Source organism: Falco rusticolus, chromosome 6 (genome assembly GCF_015220075.1).
Source record: "Falco rusticolus isolate bFalRus1 chromosome 6, bFalRus1.pri, whole genome shotgun sequence".
Lineage (NCBI taxonomy): Eukaryota > Metazoa > Chordata > Aves > Falconiformes > Falconidae > Falco > Falco rusticolus.
Window position 1 is genome coordinate 79,020,618 of NC_051192.1, and position 21,797 is coordinate 79,042,414.

The 21,797-nt window shown below is 37.1% G+C and overlaps 1 protein-coding gene across 49 annotated transcripts in view; it reads left to right on the plus strand.

Annotated features, from left to right (window-relative positions):
• The window catches only part of RIMS1 (regulating synaptic membrane exocytosis 1), a 335,409-nt gene that overhangs the window by 141,121 nt on the left and 172,491 nt on the right, over nucleotides 1–21,797 (plus strand). For 41 of the 49 annotated variants that reach the window (XR_005104930.1, XM_037392187.1, XM_037392189.1 and 38 more), the window contains exons 4-6: nucleotides 2,003–2,056; nucleotides 5,508–5,851; nucleotides 7,993–8,864. Coding sequence is in view for 48 of the 49 variants with exons in the window: in XM_037392187.1 (XP_037248084.1) it covers nucleotides 2,003–2,056; nucleotides 5,508–5,851; nucleotides 7,993–8,864 (1,270 nt within the window). In the remaining variant the exon portion in view is untranslated. Of the gene's footprint in view, nucleotides 1–2,002; nucleotides 2,057–2,686; nucleotides 2,934–5,507; nucleotides 5,852–7,992; nucleotides 8,865–21,797 lie in introns of those variants that run through there. The other 8 variants (XM_037392190.1, XM_037392212.1, XM_037392194.1 and 5 more) reach the window with 3 other exon arrangements.

Genomic DNA, 21,797 nt, shown 5'->3' on the forward strand with positions numbered 1-21,797 from the left:
AACCTTGTTTTCTTGCCAAATGAGGATAAAAATATCAAGCTGAATGCCTAAGTTATGAAGAAAATCTGCTCTGCACAGGAATGGAAGAACAGAGAGTGCTAAAAGACTTTAATATCACAGTCCTGAAATGGCTGAGCCCCATATGTCTGAAAAGCATCAGTCTGGGCAAAGCAGTCCTCTCCCTGCTTGGAAGGGAGAATGGTAAAGAATTGCACTGTCCTTTTGAACCCTTCAGTCTAGAGGAGAGGCTTCAGAAAAAGCAGTACCTAGACTCCTAGGGTACTTCTTTACTAACAAATTAAGCTTAATCTGGGACTATTCCTAAGTGTTAAGAGTGTCTGTGCTAGTAACCTGACAGAAGGCTGCTTGGCACGCTCTTGGTCTTTGGCCCACTAGTGCTTTCTCATCAATTTGTGCTGGTGATTTGGGAGATGGGGTGCTCTGAGGTTCACTTCCAGAAGGCAATTTCTGTGCAGCCACCTTGCTTTGAAGTAGAACAGAGATCCTTGTATGGATGCAGGTTATTTCATGTCATTTGGCTTCAGTGCTCAAAAATGTTTCTGTGCAAGTTTAACGTACTAGAATTGGTGTCATTTCAAGATGAAGTTTAACAGGAGATGGCAAGACAGTACTGTAGAGAAAACATCCTCTTCCCCCCATTTGCCTCTGTTCCTAGCCACATGATTTACTACACGTCATACCCTTCCATGAGAAAAATAGATGTGACAAAAAAATGAAACTGACTTAAAACTACAGATAAATTTCTACAGTGGTTTTAAATACAAGTGGCTCCTGGGAGGGCCTGATAGGCAGGGAAGAGGTTGCGAGGGTGTATGTGGTATGGGGAAGCTGGGAACAAGGAAGGGAGGGGACAAACCCTGACAGGAAGAAAGAAGAGCAAGAGAGGTGGGAGGTGAAGAGACCTTCTCTTTTGGTGACCAGGAGCCATTGGATGAACTCAGCTGACTGTACAATTTTGAAAAAATACATTTAATCAAAGCTTGGATTCACAAGCACATTTTCATTAGAAAGGCAGAGTTGTTTACTTACTTAGATTTTGGAATACTGTAAGGATTCAAGTAGATTTTCAGATTCCTTTATTTATATTTTAATGGAGTGAAGCCATCATGACACTTTAGCTAGGGGTTTATTACAGAATTCATTTTGATATAGCAAAAGAGATAAATGCACTGCTGTATACTAATTTCATGGTTTGCTGCATGTTTTTACATTATCCCAGAAACATTAAGTGATATGTAGTCTAACTTAATTCTGTGAATGAATAGTTTTATAAGAGCAAATTGATGACACTCCTTCCCTCTGCCTTTCAAGAGATGACTTGAAGGATGGTGGCAGAGAAGAGGGTCTGCCTAATTAGATCTGTCTGAAATGACTAGTGTCTTCTAGAAGTGTGCAGAAGAAGGTGGCTAAAGGAACATTAACAAAAGCAATAAAATGAAAAGATCTTGTGTATACACCCTTCAGAAGGGAAATACTTAAGATAGCATAATGATTCAGTAAGGAATAGCTTGTGACCTGCTATATGAGCAAACCGGTTACCTGATTTGCTGGACAGAGATGAAGCAGGATGCATGGGAGTCAGCATAACTGTGAGTTTGCAATTTCTATGAAGCATCAAGGAGTGTGCTCCTTACGGAGCCTTCTCAGAATCTGGGCTTGGGTGAAGGATTTGGGGAACTTGCTCTGACCTCAGTCTGAGTTTTGCCTGGCATGTATCACATAAATTTGGTATTAAAGTTTGTGCCCTTCCTAATATAACTTTAGCTTCCAGTGCATGTTTGGAAGCCTCCAAAGTAAAATTTGAAAAAAGGCCTTTTTTTTTTATTATTATCATTATTTGTTCTAAAATGCAGTTTTGAAATATGTAATCATGAAGCAGTATTTTTATTTTTGTAAATGAAAATGCTCTTTTTCTCTGCGTTATAGTTGTATATATTATTTACTATGGGCTCTTTCAAGTTGGAATTTCATGTTGTGTTAGTACAGGAATACTGTTTCTACTCATTGTGGATCACATTCAACAGTACCTGTAAGAGTAAGTTTGAGGACTATTTTTTCTGTGAATGAAATACTCTGTATTCTACATGAAGGCAAGCATGGGATCCTTCTAGCATGTTTTCACGCAGCCTGTAAAGTTTCCACACGAATCTGTGAGGGAACTGTTGACCCACCTCTGCTGAGTCCTGTATGTGCCACTTTGTCTTTGTTATGTAGCAGTAAAGCCCAGAACCCTTTGCTATGCTGTGAAAATGCACATTTTTACAGAGCCATGCATATGAACCCTTTGAATGAGGAGCACCCCTTTACTTGTTCTCTTTAATAGCTTCATGTGCGGGTATGCATTGACCTATGTAAGGATGCAATAAACCAGAAACAAAGCCAACAGCAAAAACCAGGCTGTGGATGTCTTGAATGACTCACTGTAGCACTGCATCAGAGCTCACCATCCAGGAAAGAGTAAACAGAAACTATTTTTGAAGATACAGAGTAAAATTGTCTAACACTTCATTTTACTGATGCATCACGTGGAGGTCCAGAAGCCACATTAGAGAACTGTAATCCTTCATCAGAGCATTTGTTTGGTTGCCTAACATCTGTGGATTGTTAAGATAAGTTATTACACAGACCTGCTTTAGTTTAGATTAGTTTGGACCATATCCCAGTATATTCAATCAGGATATAATTCCTGCATGCTGCTAAACTGCTTGCTCCACATACTTCTCTAAAAATGTTTTTCAATACACAGTTTTGTCATGGAAACTCTTATGTCACCTCAAGTTTTGTTTAATTTTTTTTTCCTCTTAAAGAAAAGTTTTTATTTTTCCTTTTGGACCGAATATATCTCAGAGCAAACATAGCATCTGTTAAGTGCTGAAGAGATTCCTTAACAGGGATGGTAGTGTAGCTTCTATGTGAGTATAATGCAGATTTCCTACGTGTATAATCTGTGGTGACTGGTATGTATTGTGTCCAAACTGCAGTGTCTAAAGACAGCTGTAAGAAAGTGAGTTTGTATTTACATGTCTAGTATTTCTTTTTTCTATATTCTGTATTTTTCTGTGTCTATTTGTGCATTAGCTATTCCTGTTTGTTTGGCTCTCATAATATTTTGCATAAAATGAATTACAATATCAGTGGTGATTATGGAAATTGATGGAAATTTCTTCGAGTTTATTACATACTTTATACATATCTTAAATGATCAAATACATTGAATTGTAAATGAAGTCTGCTGCCATCTTTACACATTTAAATGTTCTTACATGCATACACACATATGTAATTTAATTACAATATTTAATTTTACTTTAGTATTTATCCTTCCTTTAAACGAACTTTAGTTGATTTTTTTTTATTAACACTTTTTTCAACTTTTCCTGTAAAATGATAACATACAGGCAACAACAATTTTCATTAATGACTTTGTTTTATAGCATTGACATAGGTTTTATACACAGACTCATGTGCATGCACACTCTTGCTGTACAATGAGCTAACAATTGTGTCAGAGTCTATAAAGACATTTTAAAATGTAGGGGGTTTATCATTTTAAGTCTTGCTGTTTTTTTAAATACCTGTAATAATAATACCAGGTAGACTAAAAATCTATTACATTAGAATAGATAATTTGATAAACTGAATCTCTGTTTTGTGAGGTATACTAGATGAAGGAAATAAGACATTTTGGAATCAAGGGATTTCTTTATTAAAGGACTAGCATTTATTTTGTTGAAGTTGCTATTCCTATTATCCTACTGAGGCTTATCTCTTTTTGTTATAATACATGTTTGTGCTACTGTTGGAAAAACTGTAGCTTTTGATTAAGGTTTTTTTTTTAGTTAATTAATTTTTAATAGGCATTTATTATCCTTCTTGAGTAGAAGAAATATAACAGTCATCTTTTGATAAAGGAACAATCCAGATACAGGGAAAAGAGTTGGATGTCATCATAGTGTGGTTTGGTCAAACAGTGCAGAAATGGTATTGGAAGTTCTGATATAGTCTTCAGACCTAAACAGATAGTCTGTTCTAGGGTGTTTTAACTAAATCTTAAGTATGTTAAAAATGTAAAATGCCTAAAATTTTCATCATGCCATGTGAGCCATGCACCTCCTCACAAGGCCAGAGAATAAGAGAGCTCAGTACCAGAGCTTTGTCCTGTTGCAGTTTCTCCCCTGAAAGTGGTTGTTTTTTCTGTTCCATTTAATTTTCTGTTGTATAATTTTGCGATGGTTGCAGCATGCCTGTGTTTACACAAAATAATTTAGGCATATTTTTCATTCCAAGTTTTGTCATCCTTCTTACCCTTTTTACAATTTTACCCATTCTTTTACTTCTTCCTGTGTTAAATGAAAAGATTTTCTTTCACATTTTCCTTATTAGCTGTCAGCTTTGTTTCTTCTCATCTCTATTTTTATTTCTGACAGAATTCCTACCTCTTGTGTATTCTTCATGCATTTTACCTTTTTTTTGTTTATCTGCCTCAAAGCTCCTTCTGTCTTTGTCTCATTTTTCTCTGAAATATTCACACACCAGAGTCCCGATTAACCTTCAGTTTTTCTCTGGTGATTTACTCCTGTACCTAAGACTGTCTTGTACTGTATACACACTTGAAAGATAGAGTCTTGCTTTACTGTATGTGCTCCTGTTTATCTGTGTATCTGAAATTACCAAAAAAAAAAAAAAAAAAAAAAAAAAGAAGCCTAAGAAGCACTGTTTATGTACACAGCTTAATTGTGATTGCCAGGGAAACACCTTTAATTTCTTTAAGTATTATTTTCAGCTGTAACTCACAGATGGTAAATAATAATTTCCAAGTAGTACAAAATATCGTACTTTTGCATTCTTTTCATTGGCGCATTTAGTTCTCTATTAGTAGGTTTCTTTAGGTCTTACCTTACATCTCTGGTAAGTAGTTGTTGCGAATGTAGCTAAACCTGTGCACAGTAAATGCTGAATTTATTTGCTGGATAATGTTTAGTTATTTTACGTGAGAAAAATTAATCAAAGGGAAATACCATGTTAATTTTTTGTGGCAGCAGAGGTTGGGGGTTAGCTGGGCAGGACTCTGCCACCCAAGATACAAGTTCCATTTAGAGTCTGGTAGGCTTGTACTGACAGTGATCCACAGCAACGAAAACAACCCAAGCCACCCCCATAACTGCATCAACACCAGCAACAAGTGTGGGCCATGTTGGTGTTTGTTCAGAAGAAAGCTAGGGCTGGGCTGATGGGGGATTGCTACAGGTAGGACTGGCATATGTGGACAGTACGTTTCGGAGAAGCTCGCATAGCATGTGCCTGTAGGATGCTTGGCTGTAGCCAATGCAGTCAGCGCTTGGAGGAGCATGTTCTGGGTCCTGTCATGAGCACCAACCTCGCCAGTTTAAGGGCAAGCGAGGGATCATACCTGCTCTGTGATAGTGAGCATGCATTTCAGGGTCTGAGGGGTAGCTGCACTGACTCTTCTTGTTGTCTTCAACTAGGTTATGTGGGTATGCAATTTATGTCGAAAACAACAAGAAATCCTAACGAAATCTGGAGCGTGGTTTTTTGGAAGTGGACCACAGCCCTCACCCAGCCAGGATGGAGCACTGAGTGATACGGCAACTGGTGGAAGCTCAGATGCACCGAGAGAAAAGAAAGCAAGACTTCAAGAACGATCGAGATCACAGACTCCTTTAAGTACAGCAGCTGCCTCATCACAGGAAATCTCTTCTTCCAGTGTGCAGTCTGACCATAGGAAAGGAGCAGAAGTATCGCAGCTGGCTATGGGCCTGGACCAAAAGCAAGTTTCATCAAGGTCTAGAAGTGAACCTCCAAGGGAGAGGTAATGCTTTCTGTCTTGACGGAGCCTCACAGTTATAAATGCTAGTTCAGTAATATTGCACAAGCCTGTCAGCTGGGCCTTGTGTGTGTCTAGAACCATGTAAAAACAAAGAGTAAGATGATTTGATGACTGGAGAAGGATAACCATCAAATACATTGTCTGATTCGGTCTGTGAAACAGAAATGAAGAAAAAAAGATAATTTTATTTTGGGGATATTTTTATGTACTTCAGTGCACTTTGGTGTTCACTTTAAATACAGAATTGTAGGTTACTTTTAAATTTAAAATTTGGCAGGTATTTTAAAGTGATAAAACAAAGAGCAAGCCTTTAACTTGATGAAATAATGTACTAGAAGTTAAAAAAACCCACATCCCACCCCAAACAAACAACAACCCCACCCTGTGTAGTTCTTTCAGATATCCTTATGTGTTGTCTTTTTGTTAATGATATTTCCTCTTTTGTGATTAAAAATAATACAATTAAAAGAGCTTATTTACACCTGCAAAGTCAACATTCATGAAGAACAGAAATAGTACCATCTTGAATTCAGAGCAAGTTGTATGCAAGAACAGAGCCAACCAGAAGGAAACTGTTATATTTTAAGTGAGTAAATAAGTAAATTACTGAGCTGCGTTCACTGTGATGAACAGGTTGAGTAGCAGCAAATCAAGAGGTTGTTCAAGATAATGAACAGTGGCTAGTAACTTACTGTGTGGGTGAAGTCTGTCTGGGTTTCCCTGTACCAAAACTCAGGTTGGTGTTATTAATATTTATGATGTAAACAAACACATGGTGTTCTCCCCTAATTCTGCTGACTTTTTTTCCCTAACACTGGGAAGGCCCCCAGAGCAGTCGTCACTCAGATGAAGGACACTTCTAGGAAAGCAAAATGCTTTCCATTTCTGCTTTGCTGCCCAAAAGTGAGATGGCTGTATTAATTATAGAATATTAATGTTCTCAACTTGTCATTGAGACTTTCAAATGAAGTCCAAGATTTCTGAATGGAGAGCATCTATGGTAAGCTCAGGTTCCATTTATTTTTCAAAAACTCAGGAGGAATAGGAGATGGAAAAAAGGAGGCAGGAGCTTAACTTGGATCATATCCAAATTGGCCTGTCCTCTTGGATGCATCTGTGATATGTAATGTGAAGATGTATCAGTTGTGGAAGGGAAGATTCAGTGCCACAAAACAAAGCCCTAGTGACTTTGTCCTAGTGCAGGTTCATCTCGAATGCAGTGTATAGCTGTGTTCAGCCTTCTTCAAAATCGATGGATTCATATGTGAACGAGTAAACAAAAGGTCAACTGGAATGATGAGAGAAATAAAAATATCTACTATAAAGGGCCTTTATGATTCTTCAGCTTGCTTATTCTTCCAAAGCAGAAGATGAAAGAGGAGAGAGAGAGAATAATTTTCACACAGCTTCATTATTCATTGTTCTGTACTTTGGCTGTGTAGTGAAATTAATGAAATTTTAAATCTTCTTTTATTACTAGAGAAAGGAATGTCATTCATTTTTCTCAAGGAATCAATTTGTTTTTCTTTGTATACTTATGAAATGGGCACTTCTTTTTAGACTTTTAGTACAATAAAGCAAACTAGGTCAAATATTATTGTTTCTGGATATATTCTCTTTTGCATTTTTTTATATCCATATTACTTCTTTCTGTAATGTTACTGTGGGAATATACTCCATTTGGTGGTGTTTATGTGTCAGGGTGCTTGAAGAGAATTAGAAGGTTAGTCTGTAACCCTCATGACTGCTGCCAGAAAAATTACATACTCCAATACTGTCATAGTGCTGCAGTTGCTACAAAGACAACTTTGAGTTTTCCTACTTACATGGGTAAATTCTTTTTTATCTGCATTTATCCAATTTAATATTCTTTGTGATTTTATTAATTATTTGGGACCATCCATAATTTATGTTTTTGTGGGCTCTGGAAGTTGTTTGCTATTGGAAAATAAAAGTATTGCTGGAAGGATTAATAGATGTAATTCATGTTAATGGATCCACTACCTTTCTGTGTGTTTTGCTGTAGCTTATCCTGGTTTAGAGTCTATTGATGGTAGCACTGTACACAAGCATTTTTATCTTGCATACAGTTCTTCAAATTATTGCACTCCTTTTCATTGTAGAAAGAAGACAATATTGGTTTCAGACCAGAATGGCAAAGGTATAAAGAGTGAGCGTAAGCGTGTGCCAAAATCCTCACTTCAAAAAGAAGGACCAACAGATGACCGGGAGCGAAAAGAACGGCATGAAGGTAGAAGGCTGGAGAAAGGCAAGTCACAGGACTACCCAGACTTGCAAGAGAAACTTGAGGAAGGCAAAGTGCCTGATGATGAAAAACAAAGGAAAGAAGATGAATATCATACCCGTTACAGGAGTGACCCCAATTTGGCAAGATATCCTGTAAAACCGCATCCTGAGGAACAGCAGATGCGCATGCATGCAAAAGTTTCTAAAGCACGGCACGAGAGAAGACACAGTGATGTAGCTTTGCCACATACAGAAATGGAGGAAGCGGAGGTACCTGAGAATAAATTAGGAAAACGCTCACAATTACAGGGAACTCAGGACAGAAAATCTCTTGTGGAAACTCAGAGGTCGTACTCTATAGACAGAACAGGTGATGTAAGAATTTCTGTTTCTAAACAATTAACTAATCATAGCCCACCAACTCCCAGGCATAGTCCAGTTCCTATAGAGCACGTAGAATACAAGAACCACGATTCTTTTAAAAAACAGAGCCGCCTTGATCCTAGCTCTGCTATTCTCATGCGAAAAGCAAAGCGGGAGAAAATGGAGACCATGCTAAGGAATGATTCCCTTAGCTCTGACCAGTCGGAATCAGTGCGGCCATCCCCTCCAAAGCCTCATAGAGCAAAAAGAGGCGGAAAGAAAAGGCAGATGTCAGTTAGTAGCTCAGAGGAAGAAGGGGCATCAACACCAGAATATACTAGCTGTGAAGATGTGGAGATAGAAAGTGAAAGTGTCAGTGAAAAAGGTAAGGACCTTTATGTATATTATGCACATGGCCATGGTTTGGGGAAAAAATATATCTGTATTTTTCTCTCTCTTTTGCCTCTTTTTTAAACATACACTTTTGGTTTTACTCTTACCTTTTTTCTTTCCCAACTGAAAAGTGTCTTGTACCTGTTTACATTTGGTTTGCAATGTTTCCTTTTGCATTCTTAGATGAGGTGGTTACAGGTAGCATCAGCTGGTGCCTTTATTTCTCATTCTTTTCCCTCTTTCACCTAGAACTGACAGAATTTAGTTTATTCTCTCGATGATGTCTGTATTCCCTTGGTCATTGCTTCATCCTTTTGTCTGTATCCAGAATAATTTTCTGTGAATGAATTCAAATGGAAAGTGAGTTATGTAACAATCTGAGAAGACTATTGTAAAGCATCATAATCTTACTGACGCCTCAGTTTTGAGGCATGCAAAATTTTCCTACATTTAATAAAATGCCAAGGATCTGCCAGAATTCATTGTTAACAAGGACAGCATACAGGGCAAGGGGAGTGTTATATAGGAAAGAAATGAGAATTGCCTAACTTGTTGTTGAGACGAATTTGCTCCCAAGCTTACAAGTATGTTTAAAGTCTGTTACTTCAGTTTGTCCTCTTCTGTTGATGGTAACACTCAGCAGTAAAGCATAAGTGGAGTACAAAGCCTTTCTACCAGCTGAAGAAGTTAAACAAAGTCATGAATGGTGAACGTTTGTATCGTCAGAAAAGACTGTGGTAGAGCCTACTAACTCTCTTATGACCTGTATTTGTCTTTAAGTGACACTACAGTGAGCTGAAGGCTTTTTATGTCTCTGGAATTAGCGTTTAGCTCTGTAGTTTAATTATCTATGTTTGTAACTTGGAAATTTGCTGCTGGTGTTCATACTCAAAATGCCAACAGCTTGTCTGCATTTTCTTTTAGTTCCTGGCACTGTTTCCTGACATGCCTTTCGGTTCATGTATGCTAACTTGTCTGTGTCTTTATCTGATGTTGTGGCCTCCTGACATCCCCTAAAGCTCCAGGTATAAATGTAAAAAGAGACATTTCTCTTCTATTCCATCTGAATAACTGGTTTTTTTAACTGTCTAAGCATTAAGTTTCCATTTAAATACGGAAGCTTTCTTTGCTGCTCATTTTTAAGGAGGAATGATGATCATGCCCCTGAAATTTTCATCCAGATTCTGCTTAGACAAAAAAAACCATAACTTTTTTGACTGTCAGGGTTGTCAAACACTGGAAAATATCTCTCAGAGGTGTACAGTCTCTGTCATCGAAGATTCTCAAATCCCAAATGGAAAAGCCCCATAGCAATTTGCTGTAGCTGACCCTGCTTTTGAGAAAGGAGATTTGATCTAGGGACCTACAGAGGTCCCTTCCAGTCTCAACTGTGCTGTCTTTCTAAGAGAGCACATCTCTTTCCCTTATACTGTGGCAATGTTTTATGCTGACATCTGGATTTGTGTAGTTTTCCCTGATTTCCTCTGTTGGTAGTAGTGGTCTGCAATGTAAAATTTCCTTTCCATCTTTGTTTTTTGCTTTCATTTGTGTGCATCAGTTTGAGGTTTCTTATGAAGTAGAAAGGATTTCTCATATTCAGTGAGGTGTATCATTATAAATTGGAAGGTCTTTGATGTAAAAGTCAAGTCCAGGCTGAAAGTCATTGATACTGATATCAATATGTTGACATAGTTTGCTCTGTAATGATCCTTTGTAAGTAAATCCGTTCGATGGTTGCTTTCAGGCTCGACACTAATCTCAGCTTTTGACCAGTCTCCCATTGTATTGTTAAACCATGAAGGGTTGGACTTCTTTCCTTCAGTGTTATGAATCCCAGAGGATTTCAAATGTCACTAAATGCTCATGTTCTTAATAATTGAATCAAGTTCTTGGTTACCTCTGAGATACATGTTTAGGCACCTCCCCCTTTAGGCAGTGGATGCCATGGTCTGTATCATACCAGTGTGCTATGTCACTGTATTTGAATAAAAATTATAAATAGGAGTATGTTAGGGACCTGTCTGACCGCTGCCAACTCAATACTTGGTTGATATCGTTGAGCATTCCTTGAGACCTTATCTCTACTGGTCAGTAAGCTAGCACCATGTTATTAATCAGAATATATATACGTGTGTATATATTATATGTATATGGGGTTATGGAATACATTAATTACAGAAATATATTTATTAATTTAATAGCTCTGAGGTGTAGCTGTTAATGTTTTATTTTGCCTGATCTTGATATGACTTTTACAGTCTTTGTCATGGGAAAAGAAGTGGAGAGCATTTGAAGCTGGGGGTGGAGTACAGAAAAATAGCTAGGAAATGTGAATACAAATGAGAAAGCAGAAGCATTTTTGTAGTAAAGTAACCAGTTATTTTTAGAATTAAATTTTCATCAGTACTTAAAAAAAATCTACAGTATTTCTTAAGAATAAATGGAAAGGTAGGAAATTATATTACCTAAGAAAATCTTTTAGAAATCCTTCAGTATTTTAAAAGAAAAAATGCCATAATAAAGGGATGTAGTGTTACAAAATTGATGCAAATAATTTTAAAATGCCTGTAACTGAGGGCAGAATACAATTCTTAACTATTTAACAGCATTTTTACAAATGGAATTTCACCCACCATTGCTTCAGTGCTTTGCTTGTAATTTGGGTGAGATACTGGACAGGTCTCTAGTTATAGCACTTTAGTTTATAAGTCCAGGAGGGTCTGGAATCCATCCTGTCTTATCTAAATATCAGCTCAGCCATATATCTGATGCCAAAGCAATGTAAATGGAGCTAGAAAGACAGAGTTATCGCAAATAAAATTTTTAACTTTGAAAAGCCTATCCAAGAAAAAACAAGATCTTAAAATTAATGTTCACATTTGGTGAGTGCCAATATAAAGCACAGCAACTAAGTAAAGATGTACTGTTTTCAATTCTATATTGAACAACTAAAATAAAAGTTTTCTATGGAAAACAGCTTACAAAGATTTTTAAAAGAAAATGATGCCACACAGAAGTGTAAGGTATAGGCAGAGTGGATAAGGCTGTATTAAAAATCAATAGGCAAAAATAACATACAAAGTAGATGCTGTGCAAAAGTTACTTTTTAACTTTTCCATTTCCTAGAAATGTTGTTCAGGATTGCATTACCCTATCTTCTGAGTACAAACAACATTCTAAAAGTTATATTCTTCAATACAACGGAAGCTAGTTTCAGTATTACATCCCCTGCTATTTACTGTAACCATTTAATATGCATTTCTTCAAAATTATTACTAAAATAATTTGCAAGCACTAGAGATACTTTCTTTCCAAAAAATAAATGTCTTTTGCAATCCACTGGGATTTTGCCTCTTTGGCAGAGGACCAAAAGATTTACGTCAAGTTGTTTCTATGTTGGAGTAAATCTAGAGAAAGAGCTGTTTAGCGATGTCCAAAAAAGTAATCTCAAATTTCTTTTTATAAAACATCTGCACCCTCTACAGGACACTTTTACTGATTGTTGATAACTTTTTCATGCTATTATTAACACACGTGACAGGACTCCTTCTTCTGAAATCAGTAATAGTTGAACATTAAGTGGACCGGGTTCCTAGTGACTAATGCTGTCCTGGCAAGGCAAAAGAGTCCTCTTGGAAGGCATAAATTGCATTCATACTTGCTTCAAAGACTTGCAAGAATAACATAAACCAGACTATTACAAATGAAATCCATACCTAATTTTAAAACTGGGAACAGCTTCTGCCTACTGCTATCCCATGAAGAACGCAAACTAAATTTGGAGTAAGCTTGAGAAAAAATATTTTCTTAAAAGTTTTAAACCAAGAATTTGTTTAGAACTAGTAGATTTGTGTCCTTACAAGGTTGAATGTAACTTCTTTTATCCCGTGACAGATACAATAGATATTCTAGACTTCTGTCATGCAGTCTTTGAAACGGGAAGATAAAACAATGTTGGAAATTGGAACAATGTGAGGAGGTACTGAAAGCTGCTCATGTACTTTTATGTAAATAGATGTGCTAATGGTTTTACATTTTGCATACTCATTGTTTCTATTTGCCTATACGTGTATTTTGTTCACATCGTTCAGGCTTGAAAATATGCCTGATACTTGCATATTGTCAGCAAAATGGTAAAAAGTGAAGTAAACCACACTTTGTATACTTGCTAATGGATTTAACTGGGAGTAAGGAGAGCATGATGGAGTTGGAGCCTTGTTTGAAAAAAACCCACCTTCTGAGATCACATTCTGGTTTCTTTCAGTGAAGATGTGTTTCATTCATAATGCCTTTCTTACAGTACTGGGAAGAACAGTGACTCCATTTAATTTCATTTCATTCTTATAGCATTACCCTTCTGGTTAGAGAGTGTTAGGGGCAGGGATCTTGTTGGGATCTTGGTCTGTGCACGCTTGTGAGGCAGGGGGCTTGTGACCAGGGGGAGAGGGCTTGGAGGTCAGAAGGAGAAATGGATGCTGTGGTTTGCAGGAAATGTGTTGGTGCTGGCTCAGCTCCAGGAGGAGAAGATCAGACCCCTTCGTCCTCTGGTGTTTTGAGTGCTGCTTTGGGTGCTCGTGCTTTTGGGTGCTTCTGTGGGAAGGAGAACATAAGTTAAATCCCCGTCCCAGTCATTTCTTCCAGGTGCTGTAATATTGCTGGCAAGGAAGGTAACTTGTGAGCTAAGAGAGAAACCACACGCGTGCAGAAGGGTGTATAAATGGACCTAAATAAAACATCAAGAAAAGGCTACAGAGAAGAGAAGGCTGGTTTTAAATGTTTTTAGCTAAACTTTTTCACTGAGGTATTTTTCAAATCTGGAGTGTAGTCAAATCAAGTTGTACTGTAACATCTACTAGCATATTTTAACATCTGTTCATATGGAGAGCTGGGCATGGAGTTTTAAAAACAGCTGAATTTGTTTAAAAATGTGTCTGAGCTTTAACTTTTACACTATTTAGCGTAAAATAAAATACCCTTGCTAGATTATAAAAAATTAGTTCCAATTTATCTTGTATTCCTTGTGCAGTAATTTAGATCTATATCTGAATCGGATTTTAATGGAAATATAATATAAAATGACTGCTTTCAGAATTCAGGTCAGCGCTAACACTATTCAGTGCTATCAATATTAAGTGCTTTTGAGTAACTGAAGTGATTTACAGTGCTTATGGAGCTGTAAACAAGTGCTTGTTAAATTACTGTTGGGCAGTAAGAAGTGTGTTTTGTGTATATGGAATTATGTGAAGTATATGCATGCATATGCAAATGAAAGAAGCTGAACATGAGTGGGGAAAAAAGTCATACTGTTGACAAGAATTCCAACACTTCACTGAGATACGTAACTATATAAATGGGGATGTCATGAAAGATATATAGCTGAATTCTCCTTTAAACTCCTAATAAAGCCCTCTCTCCAGTTTAAGGTGGTTGTGAATGCGCTGGAGAGACTTTGCAGAAGAGCAGTGAGACTGAGGTATATAAAACATGATATATAAGGAAAGGTGGCATCAATTGGGGTTGAAGAGTCTAGAAAAGACAGAAAGAAGGGAAAAAAAAAAAAACCTCTTCAAAAACACCCCAAAAGGGCAGGGAAGCAAGTTTGGGCTTCAAATGGGAAAGAAGAAGCTGGAGAGGGAAAGAGATTGACTGAGTACTTCTCTCTTCCCCTTGAGGGTTAAGTTACTGCTAGGGATGTTGAAGCTTCAGAATCCATGTCAAGTATGAGGACAGATAAGCAAAGTTAAGGATAATTGTAATCATAATTTCTTACTCAGTTGAAATAGAGGATTCCTGGAAAGAAAAATTAATTTCTTCATTGGCTGCACTGAATTTGCTCAATGTTAGAAATTCTACTGCTGTTCCTCTGGCAGGCTCTGCCCAAGGTGGGCAAACATGGGGCTAAATCCGCAGTATTCCTGACACTAGCTTAATCTTTTTTGTCACCCTTTAAGTAATGATATTTGATAGCCATTTGCAGTACAAATTTATCTAATAATCTGATTTTTGAAAAGGAAAAAAGTACATTTTGATTTACCAAGAGACATGGAGAAAAAGGTTGTCACAAACTGTTAAATCTTGAGTCCTTTCTTTCATCTCTGACAGTTGGCAAGGCATTATGTTTCACTGCTGTTAACATGCTCTGTCTTCTGTGTTGCTTGTTTGTTCACATGTTCATTATTTTATTGGTTGTTCATTGTCACTTACCTTTCTCCTGTACATCTAGTTCATAAAATAGCAACAAATTTTTCCTAACGGTAAATTGCCCAGTAGGAAGACGAGCATTGTCATTACAAAGAGGGGGATAGTAAAGCAGGGAGGAATTAGGATCATATGTTCAAAAAGACTTAATACCTGGCAAGCAGGTTGGCTTTAATTTCAGGAGCTGTGAGAGTGTTTGGACCTGCAGAGAAACTCCAGACTTCTTTAGGTTTCTCCATGGAAGACCAATTCTCAAGAACATTGAGCAGTCAGGTGTTTTCCATACAGAAACCACTGGATGTAGCAGGCGTGAGAAAAGCAGTGAGAGCTTCAGGTCATGGAGCACTTTTTAAGGGTCCAAGAGGGAGCTGAAAGGTTTTAAAAAAACTTGCCCAGATTTTAGTTGCTGAGCACTTTCCAAAACGCAGCTACACAGTGGAGTTCAGACTAGCTAGCCTGAAACGTGGCATGCATGGCATTATGACTAGAAGATGACCCTTTCCCCTACCACATCCTACTACTGAGTGTCTTGCACATGCGTGTATTTTTTGTAGATCATAAAAGTTATATGAGCCGCTACTCAGGATTTACTCAGGCATTATGACTAGAAGATGACCCTTTCCCCTACCACATCCTACTACTGAGTATTTTGCATATGCATGTATTTTTTGTATATCATAAAAGTTATATGAGCTGCTACTCAGGATTTCCTCAGTCTTTTGATCTGAGAGCTAGAGGAAAACTGTGAAGCATGAAGCAAACTGTGTTTGGTAAAGCTGCATAATTGTGGATCATCTGTGCAGCATATTGAGGGATGAGTTCAGGTGGACTGGAATCCAAACCTTTGCTTTTTTCCAACTGTATGGGGAAGCTCCCCCCTTGCGGGTGAAAAATGAAAGCTTGTGAAAGAAAAAGGTTAATTATTGGCTTAATATAGAATAATACATACACTTTTATTAATTTTAGAGTTAATTTTAGTTAAATATAGAGCTAATTAGGAACAAACAAGCGTCTGATTCTGTTATTTTCTGAAAATGTTCATTCTCTTTCCTTTTGTTAGATACTTAGATTCAGTGTATTCATTCAGATCATCCTATTGAGTCCAAACTTAGGGATTATACAGTATGGTACTGAGTATTATTGCTTACTATTTTGTGTTAATATTTTTTTGCTACTTTTTTTTTTAATTGCTTATAATAATGCACTTAATTTCTGTAATACATAGGAACCGTTGCGGTTTCTTTCTTTCAGCGCAACTTTGAATAGATAGACTGGCCTGTTTGAGCTTCCTGAAATCAGTGTGCTGATAAATGGCCTCTAGGAAAAACCTGATTGTGTCAGAAAGAAGGTTAATAATTATGAAATGTCTGTATTTCCTTTAACTAATTTTGTATGGTTTCATCCTGTTCCTGTCCATTCTGAATGTCCCTCTGAACACTGTTTTCCCATCTTTGCTCATGTGTTTTGCATTGCTCGAACACTTCCTTCCTTCCTTCTTTGTCCTTCTGTACAACATAAAAACTTCAAAATCTGGGCCTTCCCACCTACACTTTGGAACCACTGATGTTAATCCTTTTCTCCACCCATGATAAAAAGCATAAGAGTTATGTTTTCAAATGTGCACATTTTATATAGTATTTTGGCTATATTTATTCTGTTAATAAATTAAAGAGCCATTCTTTGACATCTCTGGCCAAGTAACAAAACATGGTGCATTTCCATATGATGAAACTCTTGCATTCCTCAAGAGAAAGGCTGCATGGAAGCTGTCTATTAGGATTTATTCTTGGCCTGTCTCCTGCATAGAAATAAATGGGAGAATGCTAACTGACCCAGGGCACAACTGTTCCAGGGTTACTCTAGTGACAGAGCGAGAAAGACAATCCACTTGGCACTGTCTAATACACTGATAAAAATGTAGTCACTGTTTCTTGTTTGTCTGCCTTGCATTTAAATTGCAAGTTCAGTGAAGTCTGCGGTTTCTTTTTGTGTTTGTACAATGCCTGACCTAGTGGGATTTCAGTCCATGACTAAGACTCCGACCTACTTTGATGATAATAAAATAGTATGCTTATTTAATGCAAGGACATATTACTATTGGGTACCTTTTCCTTCAATTTGTCAGCATCCAGCAGAATTTCTAATTGCAGGTGCCAGAAGATGCTGGACAGTATTCTCTTGTGGTTAACTGCTGATTGCCTGCCACAAGGCCACAAGGGCTTAAACTGAGCCTAGATTCATGTTCTCACTACCTATTAATTTGCTGTTAATCAGCTAAATTACCTTTTTTTTTTTTTTTTTGTCTGCTTGCTTTTCCTATCAGGTAACGAAGTGATTCATATGTGTATACTGTTATTGCTTATAAAGGCATTGTGGAGCTATTTCTTTCATATAAAAAGACGAGATTCCCAGACCTTACAGCCTTTTTCAGCCTTTGGGATGTTTTGGTTTTTTGTTTTATTTTTTTTTTGATTTGTGGTGGGTTTTTTGTTGTTGCTTTTTTTAACGGTGTTTTTTTATTTGGGGGTTTTGTTTTTTGTTGTTGTTTTTTGGTTTTTTGACTGGTGGACCTACTGCTAAAGGATATGACAGCTTGATGGTTGTGTGCATGGAAACTTGCTGCTTTATTAATTTTTCATTAGTTACTGCTCCCCTTCCCCTCCCCCAGTTTTTAAGACCTTAATGTAAGGGTTCTTAGAACTGATCATGTTGCTCTTCTGGTCCAAGTAGAGGACTCTTCTATGGTTTTAGTTCAAAAGGAGACAGGAGTTTGTTTTGACATACCACTCAGGTTGAAGACACATAAGGACAGGGCAGAGTTTTACAGTGTTATTTTTAGTTTGATAGTTGTTTTTGTATTTTCTGTGTAAGTTTGTTGTGAGAACAGAGAGTCTGCAAGCAGGATATGCAAAGTGTAATATGCAACAGTGATTATTTGCTGGCTAACAGATGCAGTAGACAGCTAGGACCTACACGCTACTAGCCTAACTGTTAATGTTCACCGCCTCCCTCTACAGACACCCAACTGCTCTAAAATTTGAGAAGGAAAGTTGCGTTAGTTACTTTTTGAGTCCTCCAACACTTGAAATCTCTGCATGTGTACATGTTTAGCTTCTTTAAAATACTCTCTCATACATGAGTTCCTCAGCACATTCCCTTGACTGATGGCAGAAGTAGTATATGTAGAGCTTCTAACTGTTAAATAATTTCAACCTTGGAGGTATTTTGTAAGAGAGCCTTGGTCTCAGAAATACTGTGATGCTGCATGCATGCCTACAGCAATATTTTTTTAGACCCTCAGTATTAAATATTTTATTACACTTTCTTCCTAGCCATGAAACAACTTCTAATAGAACGTTTTATTTAGAATATTTTCTTTCCACATTTGCTTCCTGTCTGTAAACATGACCTTTTCTATTTTAGAAAAGCAAATATCAGCTTTCTTTCCTTTGTGACCTGTGGCTTTGCTGTACCTTATATGCAGATTAGAACAAGGCTAACTTGGTCTGTTGAGCAAGTTGAGAAGCGTGCAGGAGCAATGTGGCTCATCTGAACTTCCCAAATCTAAATAATGCCTTTGAAGGGAAGATGGGGTATTGGAACATTGGACTGGAAAGGTTGTTTGACAATGTCTATTGTATGCTTCACTTGGGCCACAGCTAGCATGGGATTATTTTGCAATTATAAGCACAGATCTATAAATAATTTAAGCATATGTTTTAACTTCCATTAAATAGAGGTTTTAGTTGCATATACGGTCCTATCTTAATATATCTATGGTGTTAGCTGTGGGAGCTAGGTGTAGTGGCAGTATAAGTAAAATGGTTATATCCCTTGGCTACTCTCAGTCATATGTATAATTTAAAACAAAATGTTTTCAGACATGTAACAAGGAGAAATGAAGCATATAATGCATCTGATTTTAATATCATAATCTGATTTTAACTCACAGGTATTTTATGATTTAATGGTATACATTGATTTTTAGAATTTAAAGTTCCAGGTTTTGAAACCTAGTCCTCAGTTTGGGAATTCTTTCCTCTGCAATAGGAGCTTCAATTCTAATTAGTTATTCTTAAAATGATTGTTGGAAAAATATTCTATTTAAAGCAACTTGGTCATGTTATTGTACCAGTTTTCTAAAGCATCTGAGATCTCAGTATTTTTTAGAATTGCTATGGAATAGCCTTGGACAGACTTGAGGGCACATGCTACTTTTTCTCTCTAAAAATCCGTGGTGCTCTAGATTAGTTTGAGTTGTCCTTTACAGAGTAGGAAGTCACTTTCTGAATCAGACCTGAGCTTTGAAATTTACTTTTGTAGGTAAGAATCAGAGTATATGTTTTAGTGGTTGGCTTGTTATTAATTTGTTTCTTTTACTGAAGATGTAAGATATTCTTTTCACTGGAAATGTTAACTCAAATATGAGTGTAACATTGTGTAAATTCAAATGAACAATTTCTAACTCTTTACCATTCTTATTAAAGTTTACTAACTAAACAGCATAAATAACCCAATAATTAATAATGTATAATATTTACCTACTTTTATGGACCTAACTATATTAAACTTCCATGAAATTTTATTTCATTTTTGGAGATTATTTTTATGTAATGTTATTAAAAGAGCTAGGTGCTAAGAATTTATTTTGCTGCGTTGCTCAGAGAAGAAGCCAGCACCATATGCGGCCCTTTTTAACATTAGGCCACGAGTTCTTAACCATTAAAACTGTGTTTAGTAAGCCACTAGATGGAGCAGTCAAATCTAACTTTGATCTATCACACTCTATGCAAGATAATTTCTCTCTTTGCAAAGGGAGAATCTGGAAATGCAGGCACACCTTCCTATTTGAAGTGGTAAATTAAAAACCTTTTTTTCAGATCTTATCTCTGTGTGTTTTTCTGAAGGCAGATTTACATTGTCCTGTAGGTTCAGTGTTGGAGGCAGTGTATGAAATGTATTCTGGATATGGAAATTACACTGACAAGTATAGCTGTTTGGAAGCAGTTAATTCATTACATGAGTTGAGTCCTATCCTCAGGAACAAGTAAACATTGCAAGAAAAAGGTACTTTTTTTTTTTTTCCTGAGAATTATGAGCCAAACTTTCAAAATTTTGGGAAGCTTTGATACGCATTTACAGATGACTATGTGTGTGCTTAAGAAATCTTGCTGATACTTTTGGTGAAGTTGCATATTATCTTCTTACTTATCCAAAGTGTATTTCCTTCCAACCTATTTTTTTCTGTGACATAATGTATAAAAACCACTTGTTTAATGAGAGCACACTGTGTTACCTGATTCAGGAATGCTGCAGTGAAGTAGGTTCAGGATCAGAAAGAAAAGATACAATAATGCATATGAGTGCTTTCATATTCTTTTTTTTTAATTGTAGTTTCACGATACTAGTAAGACAAGATTTTGGGGGGGGCATACAGGCTTTTGAATATATACATAGATGTTGGTATGAATTAGAATGCATCTGCGCTCTTAGAAGGCATGTGTGCGTTCCCATACATCTGTTGCATTAAATACTTCAGGAGTCATGATGTGTACTTGTAAGGCACCACCCCAGAGTGGTGTTAGAGGTAGTGAATAAAGCTACGTGTGAATATACAGTTCTGCAGATTTTTATTATATTCTTTCCTTTTGTGAAGTATTTGAAAGTCAGTCTTCTGCATTAAAGATTGTCAGCAGGTGTCACAGAAGAAATGTTGTTCTGAAGCAGCTGGATACAGTCCCTGCTCCCACATCTCAAGTGGGAATTGCAAAACCTGGCACCCAGCTCCTGTGAGTTTTGGGTAGGAGTGACAGGTTTGTAGAGCGGGTAGCTCATGCTGTGCAAAGCAGTGCTCTGCAGCTGACTTGCTTTAACCTCTGTGCAGTTTATTCATACAGTTCTCACCTGAACTGTGAGATGAGCAAAAAACCTCTGCTCAGGCAGTGAATACTAATCAGTGCCATGAACTGAGGGCTAGTGGACAGCCTTTTTTTTTTTCAACTCCCCAAAGTCCTGGGCCACTCAGAAGTATAATGCCAGTTCTTGTCTGTTGTGCTCCATAGCTCTGCTACAACAAGTTGGTGTAATTTTGCATCAAAACACATGGGATGCCAGCTATTTTGGTATTCTGTACAGGCTGAGATTTTATTTAAATATAGTATAAAAGTGACTTGCACTTACAGATTAAACTGAACCTCACAAAGGCAACTCATAAATACAAATATAAATAGATACAGATTCTCGGAACATTCTTGTGTTTGCTGTTACTGCCAATTTTTGTGTTACATGCTGAACCTTGTTAGCATACTCAGGTAGATTCAGTTATCTCCCGTGGGGAAGGTGTTGCAGATTAGTCAGTGGTGGAGTCATCACTGTCTTTAAGCAGACACTGTCTGTGGGATGGTAAAACTGTCCCTGGGAATGGGAACTGAACTGAACAGTTAAGAATAAACTTAGTTGTGCTGCTGTGGGCTCTTTTCCACAAAAATGTTGCTCTGAAATCAGTTATAGAAAAAGTTGACTAATCTGTTCCTGTTAGCCAGTTCTAAATCTCACTCTCAAGGAAGTCTTAGGGAATTACTATTTCTACAAGCCACTGAAAGGAGACACTTAAGATGATGTTAATTTTTGCCTATAAGCGGATTATCTTTTTTTTAATGAACATACCATTTACGTTTTGACTTCTCTTCAAATATTTCCTTTAAAATTCAAATCTGTCAGCACGCTT